The sequence below is a fragment of the Orbicella faveolata genome, unplaced genomic scaffold, assembly GCF_042242905.1.
Source record: "Orbicella faveolata isolate gen_17 unplaced genomic scaffold, um_ofav_v1 contig_46, whole genome shotgun sequence".
In the NCBI taxonomy this organism is placed as follows: domain Eukaryota; kingdom Metazoa; phylum Cnidaria; class Anthozoa; order Scleractinia; family Merulinidae; genus Orbicella; species Orbicella faveolata.
Window position 1 is genome coordinate 241,245 of NW_028301576.1, and position 10,059 is coordinate 251,303.

At 37.9% G+C, this 10,059-nt stretch overlaps 1 protein-coding gene across 1 annotated transcript; it reads right to left on the minus strand.

Annotated features, from left to right (window-relative positions):
• Positions 1-416: 416 nt before the first annotated feature.
• On the minus strand, positions 417-9,450 carry LOC110051749 (pre-mRNA-splicing factor RBM22-like). Its single transcript, XM_020757823.2, has 9 exons — positions 9,227-9,450; positions 8,145-8,198; positions 7,733-7,762; positions 7,320-7,452; positions 6,689-6,789; positions 5,000-5,172; positions 2,166-2,366; positions 1,771-2,009; positions 417-1,145 (listed from the first exon to the last, which is right to left on the minus strand). The coding sequence occupies exons 1-9, from the start codon at positions 9,278-9,280 to the stop codon at positions 739-741; spliced, it is 1,392 nt and encodes a 463-aa protein (XP_020613482.2). The 5' UTR covers positions 9,281-9,450; the 3' UTR covers positions 417-738.
• Positions 9,451-10,059: the final 609 nt, after the last annotated feature.

Below are 10,059 nucleotides of genomic sequence, written 5' to 3' on the forward strand. Positions count from 1 at the left end.
CTGCCGCAGGCACCTTTTGCATGTCCTGATGAGGTCATCTAGCGGGCACCTTTTGGTTGTCCCTTGGATTGTCCCGTATTTTTATTCAATGGTTGAATGCACGAATAGAATCGTAAGAGAACTGAACACCATCCCAAAACGGGAGACTAGACAGGGCAGGGAGTGGGTAACTCTGAGTCGTTTGATGAGGGTATCTTCAGCTCCCAGGAAGCCTAGCCATTTTCCTTTAACAGCTGTCCTGGAGTAGAGTTAATTTTTCCCCTTAATTTAACTGCAGTTCCTCAATATCTATGATGACTACAGCTCAATCAGCATGTCTTGTTAGCCAATTAGTTAGGTTCCCTGCAGTGGTACCCAAGTTTGCCTTTCAAACAGCTAAGGTGACAGGCTGTACGAAAACAGAGAAATCTAAACAATTCTTAAAGTGGCTGGAAAGCTGCTTTAATTTGTAAATTAAAAGGAACAGTGTGCAAAATGAACCATGGTAGATATAGCAATGAAGGTCTACAATAGCACATACATTACTTCTTGAATACATACAGTTGAAGCCATAAAAAAAGTAAACTTTTATAAAAACTGTGATGTTATTCCATATAGTTATATCTTGCATTCCTCCAGCAACCAGAAAGCCTCTCTCATCAGTTTAAAGACGGGTCAGATTTTAGGGTTTTCAATATAGAAACTTCAAGTGTATTATTTCTAAAAACACCATATTCCAGGTGAGACAATTTTGATAGACTAGGAACTGGCAGCTGCAGGGGCTGGTGGATGGGGACCTCCTTCCCCACCCTTTCCTGCACCCAATCTATGAGGATCCTGAGAGGGGTAGTGTATTGGTGGAGGACCAGGTGGAGGGCGAGGCATGACATGCCTTGAAGGTGGAGGCATACGGGGAGGAGGTGGTGCCCCATAAAAAGGCATTGGCGGTGGTCTGAATGGTGGATGTCCAAAAGGGGGAGGGAATCCTCCTGGTGGTGGAGGTAATGGATGCCCCATGGGTGGAGGGGGCATACCTGGAACCTGTCCAGGGGGAGGTGGTAAAGTAAGTGGAACAGGAGGGGCACCAGATGATGCTGCATTGGATGGTGGAGCAAGGTTGAAGAAATTTGTTGGGCTTTTTTCTTCTGTGGGAGGCAGCGGGAGCGCTGAAAGAGGAACACAGAAAACAGATTTAATATAACAGGATGTCTTAAATTTCTTAATAAGTTATGTGTCAGATGGCAACCAAAACTAATACAAATGAAAGCCATCCAATTCCACCTTTATTTAAGTCTCAGGCTAAAGTAGCATTCTTATCATTGGATGTGGCTAATAGGAGAATCATTTATGAAGAGTAACTAATGTTATCAGTTAATGCACTTTTTCTCTTTTGTTGCCCAAGAATCCACCATGTGACCTGCAAATAACTGCCTACAAATAATGGTCTGCTCATCTGTAATACCTTCTAAATGTGTTTAACTGTGAATATTCTGCTTGTGTGTAATTGCAACCACATTATGTGAAAAATGGCAGTTCGATTCCTTTGCTGTCAGAGAGTGATTTAAGGTGGCTAAATCGGATTTTTGAGTACAATACTGTTCAACTTTGAGTGACCAAAGCACTGCCATTATCAATCCAACAGAAAATTGAACATTACTGGTGTGCGAGAGAAAGATGAAAATTTCAAATAACATTATGTTTACCAAGATCTGAGCTACCATAGCAACATTCAGTTTACATTTAAATCGGTCATTTTAGTTCATAGAGTATGTGTAGATTGAAAAAACTCACCTCCTGGTAATCCTGGTACTGGAGCCAGTGAAGTGCCTCCTTGTTTTCCTGGGGCTGGTTGCTGCCCTTGAGACTTGCCCCACATAATTTTCATTCTCCGTCCTTTCAGTATCAGTTTGCCAAAGGAGCGCTCTGCTGCTGTTTCTGCTGCTGCTCTTGAGGTAAAGCAGACAAATGCACAGTTCTGTCGTGGAACCATTGATATAGATCGAAGCTCACCAAACTGATAGAAATAATCCCTGGAAGAAGAAATAAAGCTCATATGTGACTTGCAACTATACCACTGATTTTAGTGGCATAGTGTTTTAGTTATGGGCTCTATCAGCTGTCTTTGTCATGTATTCATAATAAACGTAAATGTTTTGCACCTGCTAAGAATGGTCTCATTTGCTCACCTTAAATCACTTTCTTCCACTTTTCCCTCTAATCCTCCAACATACAGTGTAGTGATGGACTTGTCAGAGGGAGGCTCCAGGGTCGGCATGGTAGAAGCCTGTTTAAGTAGACGTGCTGCTACTGGATCACTCATTCCATAATATCTATCTTTAATGTTCTGGTCTGCCAGAGGGTCATTAGGATCAGTAGGCATGTCATGTCTGGAAAAGAACTTCACAATGAACAAGAACTCTGACAGCTGAGCTACCTAAATAAGTTTTCATTCATCTATATAAACTATCTAGTATTTCTGTTGAAGGCCTATGAGCTGATAATAATAATAATAATAATAATAATAATAATAATAATAATAATAATAAGAGAACGGAAACGATACCAGTTATCATAGGAGCACTTGGAGCTATCAAAAAGGGACTAGAAACTTATCTTGGAAGAATTCCCGGCCAATTAAGCATCAGTGAACTACAAAAGATAACCTTGCTAGGTACAGCACACATTTTGAGGAGGGTGCTATCAAGCTAAAAACTGGCTATCCCCTAGTGCCCCAGGACCATGGTTTGGTCTCGGCCCTAAGGACTCTAAGCAAACATTACGTGAGGACGATAATAATAATAATAATAATAATAATAATAATAATAATAATAATAATAATATAATAATAATAATAAAATAATAATAATAATAATAATAAAGGGCATGGAGTAGGCCAGCAAACCGGCCTGCTCAATATTGTAAAGACATTCAGCAATGATATCAAGATGGAATTCGGGCTGGACAAATGCGCTAAAGCCACATTCAAAAGAGGAAAGTTGACAGAAACTTCCGATCTACAACTTGACATTGACACTTGTATCAAGGAACTAGACCAAGAGAACACATATAAATACCTTGGCATGGATGAAGGTGATGGTATACAGCATGCAAAGATGAAAGAAAAAGTGAGGAAGGAATACTACCGCAGAGTAAGGATGGTCCTAAAAACGGAGCTCAATGCTGCCAATAGATTTGAGGCAATCAACACCTTAGCTATCCCAGACATGATAAAGCAGCAGCATATATACATTGGAAAGTCTGTCACAACTATAATATAAAGACATCAGAAAAGTGGTATGACCATGAGCCAGAAACAGTTACAGAAAACGAGGATGTCATGATATTATGGGACATGCCAATACACACAGACAGGAAAATAACAGCCAACAGACCCGATATAGTGATTAAAGACCACAAAACGAAAACCTGTAAATTTATTGACATGACAGTACCATCAGACAGAAACACATCCGTGAAAGTCACTGAAAAACTATCCAAGTATAAGGACTTGGAAATTGAAACAAGCCAAATGTGGGACATGAGAACGGAAACGATACCAGCTATCATTGGGGCACTTGGAGCTATCAAAAAGGGACTAGAAACTTATCTTGGAAGAATTCCTGGCCAATTAAGCATCAGTGAACTACAAAAGATAACCTTGCTAGGTACAGCACACATTTTGAGGAGGGTGCTATCAAGCTAAAAACTGGCTATCCCCTAGTGCCCCAGGACCATGGTTTGGTCTCGGCCCTAAGGACTCTAAGCAAACATTATGTGAGGATGATAATAATAATGATAATGATAATGATAATGATAATGATAATAATAATAATAATAATGAATTAATATTTTAAGAGGAGGCCTCCAATCACCTAGAGGGGGTCTTCAGGAGGGTCCTCCAAAAAAGAAAAGTCTAAAATATACATTACATGTCTAAAATACAGACGTAGTAAAAGCTAAAAACGTGAGACTAAAACTAAGGTATAAAACTAGAACTAGGATTGCCCACGGAAATTCCCCTTTTAAAAAAATAACTAATATGAATCAATAAGATGGAACACTCACAAATTAGTGTCAGCAAATGCTTTTTCAATTGAACAAATATAATTTAAGTTTAATAAAATATATAGCATGGTTTAAAAACAAAAAGAATAGACTGAAAGCATTAATTTGAAGGAAATTTGGCCCTCTCTCTCTCTCATCAGCTTTCACACTATAGAAATCTGGAATCATAATCTTATTGTTAATGTTTAGTAGACACTGGGAATCTTTTATTGAATTTCTGCAAATCACTGCCTACTGTATTTACTCAAAAGAGTGCTGCAGCACTTGTTCAATTTTTCCACTTGTCAATGTTAACCCTAAACCCTAAAACTTTGCAGTGTTTATTCAAGGGGGAGCCATATATTCAGGGACTGGACTTATTTCAAATTTGATAATTTCCAAAACAAAATTATAGTGCTACTGAATAGTCTCTATTTCCTTGTTTTGTAAAAAAAAATGATAACAATAGCATAGGAAGTCTAAGAACAAAATAACAACTTTGAGGTCCAAATCAATCCACTCCTGGAAAAACTTTTCAACTTAGCAATGCTCTGGAACTAAATAATTCCAAATAAGCACCACATTCCAGGTACAGCCCTTATTCACAGGTGGCAAGTAATCAGGGTGGGGGGCTCTTTAGACTAAACACAGTATTTACTGACAGAACACAATTGCATGGATGTTGTCCTTGAAAGGGAAAATTAATCTTGATTTTTGGTTTAAAAATACCTAGAATTGTAGGTTTTGCTGTTGCCCTTTACAGTATATACTAAAACAAGTTGACAACTTACATATTCCTACATTTTCATAGTAGGTGGTAGTCAACTTGACTACCCTTTGTCAACCATTCATTCATACTGTATCTTTGATATACTGTCAGTGGGAGAATTTAGCATGTGGCATGCTGTTTCCCTGTAGACAAAAAGTGACCCCTCAAATAATCCAATTAGTCTAACTGACAATGTTTAACACAGACCTGTAAGGGCATTCATCACCACGCTTGCACTCGCCCTTTACCCAGAATGAGCAGATGTGAGGTCTGTTCCTCTTGTAGTAGGGTGTGGTCCTGGCTAGTTTCAGCAACAAATCACTGGGTGCATTGGCTTTACCAAGTGTTCCACCAGGGGTCGTGCCATCTGAATTAGCCAACTGCAACAAACACAACATCATGCACAAGTTAAAGTGAAGTACAGGAAATTATACAGAGAGGAACTGAACTTGGAGGCTTTTATTTGAGACTTCACCCACTCACAGCTCAATATGCATCTCTGAAAAAACTATAACATTTCAGATAGTCTCATATGAACAGTTCAAAGCTTTTTGAATACAGGTCTTGAATTGCTATAGTATGGTTCTTCTGTGACTTAGTCTCATTAATTAAGAGTCTTTTGTGTCCAGATTTTGGATGTTTGACACAAGCCAATGAAGGCTTTTCTTTGTCAGACCCTCTCCTTTCTTTCTTCCTCTCCTCTCCTCGCCCTTCCCTCCAGGAATACTTAAGGAATACAGGAATACACCGTACTATTTTGTCAGTGAAGGACAATGCTATTCTCCAGCAGGATCTGACAAGTTTAAACACCTGGAGCCACGAATCAAATATGAAGTTCAATGCCTCCAAATGCAAAGTGCTAACAATTACACGAAAGAAAACACCTGTAAATCATGAATATCACCTTGGCGAGGTAAACATACAACGTGTTCAGGAAGAAAAAGACCTCGGTGTAACTATTACTAAAAATCTAACGTGGGACTCGCATGTAACGCGTATTGTATTCAAGGCTAATAGAATGCTGGGACTCTTAAAGAGAACTTGCTCACTTATGACCGACATCAAAGTAAGGCGGACACTTTATCTATCTCTTGTGAAGTCACAGCTTACTTATGCCACGGAAGTTTGGTCTCCTGCTAGTGTCAATTTGAGAACAATCTTAGAAAGAGTCCAGAGGCGCACCACTCGCTGGATACTAAGAACTAGAATCGGCGAGATGTCCTACAAACAACGATTGCTGACTCTTCGCTTGTTACCACTAACATATGACAGGGAACTGAGAGATCTTTTATTTCTCTATAACTGTATTTCTGGATATACCGACCTAAAAATTGAACGATATGTTACTTTTACCACACATGGCTGGTCCCGCTCTAAGAACCCCACCCTCGTACTAAAACCTGCTTACTGTAAAACCGTAACTTTTCAAGCTTCTTTTTTCAATAGAATTGTAAAACCCTGGAACACTATCTGTAATCTCGCCCCTCAAGACAAATTTTCTAGCCCAAGTTTATTCAAATATTTTGTGCACGCCACTTATTTTACTTTACTGGACACTACCTATGATATTGACATGCCCTGCTCCTGGTTCCTCTTCCGTAACTGCCCTTGCCACCGCTCTTAATTTTCTGTGACTAATATTATCTGCATCTTGTTTTAAACTATTGTAATTAATTAGATTTAATTATAATTTTTAACTATAAGTAATTATTAGATTTTATTGTAATTTTTATCAAATTTAAGATTTTCTATCACCATTCTTACTAGCTTCTAGGGTTGCGCCTCGCATGGGTAACTTTATTTTCCCGTTCGCGCAATTCCTATTGGTCCTTTTCTTCTTTTAATTATATTGTAATTTTGTGACCAATAAAGTTGATAGACAATTGCATTCCTGACCTCTTTCTCCACATTCTGAGTGTAAAATTCTTTGTTAACATCAGATTTTGGTACATCATCTTTCATTCCAAGGGCATGGTCCCTGACTTGTACTGGCAAACCTGGAGACAACATAAATTACAGCAACAACAATCTTTATTTGTCCTCTCTCTTGCCTTAAAACAGATTACAGAAAATATAGATAATATATAAGTATTGATAATATAAATCAGAATGTAACAAACTATTATAATACTGCATATTTTAAAATGATCTGCCACTCTTCTAGCTCTGTATATACAAGAATAGAATACTTTGGGATCATTTTGATATCAGCCTTCAAAAAGCACGAAATAAAAAAGGTTTAACCCTAATAAAGAACATTCTGAGTAGAAATACATTACTCTCTATTACTTGTCAGGATGATCGCATTTTCTGCCTTTATATTAAAATTAACAATTTTTTGTTTCAAATAAGAGATTGGGAATGTAATCATAACTAAAGTACAGTTGACATCTAATTAGAATAAGATATTAAATAACTTTACATTAAACTGTGACATAGTTGTTGTTGTTATTTGTTGTTATTTTTTGGGAGAAACTCTTAATTCTGCCTTAAAATACCAAGAAGGAAACATCATATTGATACTTACCATAATCAAGATCAAGTAGGCATGTTTGACAAACATTCTTTAACTTTGAACATGTCTGACAGACTTCTGTCTTCTTAAACCTCATACGAGCACCAGGACACCAACGAAACACTGTGAATGGCCGTGCGCAAATCTGTAGCATTTTTAAAAACAATGTAGTTTTTTTTCACCAACAAATATCACTATTAAGGTCATTTTACATGACTGAAGCTGGATATTACTTTTTAAATGTCATTCCTCATTAAAATGTTCACTTTGTGGAATTGTAGGCTCGATTACCTGATGCTGTTCAAGAAGAGCCTATGCTCCTCCCCCGAACTCACCGCTGGACACGTGGACTTGGCATTGTTAATTTTGCATGCTTGCTTAATCTCACAACAGTGGTTGGTTACCAATTTACGGCAATAACTCACCTTACATTCTCTACCATATGTTTCCCTTGTCTGTGGGAGAATGCATAATTGATATAAAATTAATAACAAATTACAATGAGGTTTAAACATCTGAAGACAAGTAGAAATAGTAGTTTATAGTGTCATAACTTGAAAATGCACTCCTCAAAGAGCTTGAAGCTGCTGTGAAAATTATTCCTGAGTTGTGAGGCTCTACACACACAATGTACCTCAACCCTAACCCATATCAGTGATCAGACTATTAACTTCTTTCTACCTTGAGACAACAAATCACATACATAAAAAAATAAAGAACTCGGCCATCTCCAGAAAAGTGGCATTACTTATGAGAGTCTAATTAATCTATTATTTCTACAGATGTAAACAAACTACAAATACTTAATGAGGAGCAAACAACCAAATAATACATTACCATTCTAACATAAGGATTATCTCCAAGGCATGTCTGACAAAGAATGGGGAATTCCTGAAATGGTACAACATCCGTCAGTATGGATCCTGTGTAGTGTTATTATTTTTTCCAATAACAGAAAAGAAGTTACATTGTGCCTAAAGGTAACCATGATGATCCGTATATAAAAGCTATATTTACATACATGTACTATGATAAGGATAACAATAATGACAGATCTGATAAACTTAAGATTCTCTGTTTGTTTGTTTGTTTGTGCGTGCGTGTGTTATGGTTGGCCAAATTATAGCTACTGACTTGTACCAGTTAAAGTCATCAAAAAGCTTGATAATTTGACAAAAAAGAATATTTTCAAGAGTTTCAGTTATACTTTAAGTTACTACTGTAAACTGAAGTACTTTATTTTATTACTTTACACATAGATCCCAAGCAAACGATCACCTGAAGGTGATTCCTCAGAGTTCTGTTGCACATCCCTAGTGGGCACGATTTTCGTGTCACTAGCGCACGCTCACTAGCGCGTGCACATACACAGCATATACAAATGGTGGCTTTTTCTAAACAGCTTGGCTTGTGAGAGACAACTCATCGTTTTTTTCCTCAGAACCGAGTACCAGGACCTAACATTTTTTTAGTTTGAATGCAGAGATCACCTTCTTTGTACACAGAGAATATACACCAATTTCTTTTGCAGAGTAAAAAATAATCACTGAAAATGAGAGCATAGCTAACACTCCTAAAAGTAACATGGGGCCTCAAGAACACTGCATGCTTGGAACATATTGAATCCCTGTCGACTAAATATGAGTGACTTTATCAACCTCAAACTGCTCCTTAACATTGATGCAATACATCCATTGCTGTAATTCTCGTTTAACTTTCTCCCTATTTTTCTGCTCTCACAAAGCGCAAAGTGAAAGAATGCATAAGGCTTAAGCTCAAACGAAATCTTCCAACAAAGAGCACGACACGAAGCACAGGCCACCAAAGGCACAACAAAGTGTTTAAGCTCAAAAGTGACAATATTAATTATCTAAGAACTTTCTCCGAGGTTATAAAGTGTAGCCAGCCAATTTGCTTACCGCATTTTCCCAATTTTGTCGATTATAAGTGTTCGCACTCTTTGAGGTCGCCATGTTGAATATGTTCCAGCCTCGCTTCAATGCTGTACTCGAGTATTGCGGACTCAAAACGAAAAGACCGTGGGGAACTGGTCAGAGCGTCGTCCACGGTCCTAGTCGGCTTATTTTTTACTCCCTTTCCATAAAGTCAAGCATAATTCTGAAAACTCGAGAAGAAATATTGACTTACTTTCTAACAATGATATTTCCAGATGCTATGGGGATAGGGGGCAGGAGGAAGGCGGATATAATGTAAAGAAGGGGAAACCTGATAGTACAGTCGGCGCACGTGTAAAAAAAAGAAAAAAAAACCTTCCAACTTCTTCCAAAGTTTCGTGAAAGAGGAAAGGAAGTTATATAATTAACAATTGACGTCAGTTTTTTATGTGTCTGTCTTCTTATTGATGATAAATTGCGTCATAACATTGTCAAAGTGGCTGTGGTTTCGTAGTAAACTTTGACAATGTTATGAGGACAGACGCATAAAAAAACTGACGTCAATTTGTTTTTTACAATAACAAGACCCCCAAATCGTCAAATGCCGGGAGGGTTAAGCCGCTGTCTGTACTCTTATTGATGATAAAAATGAGCCAATCAGCGCGCGAGAAATTAGACAGTTATTGTAAAAATAAAGTATGGACTTTAAGGTACGCCTCCCGTACTGAATTAAGACCTCGCGAGGAGGCAAAGACGGAATGTCTCGGTCAAAAACTATTTGAGAAGGCTGTTATCCTACAAGACACAAGTAAGAAGAGTTAGCCCCGGATTCCATATATTTTTTTTTTCTAACGGTG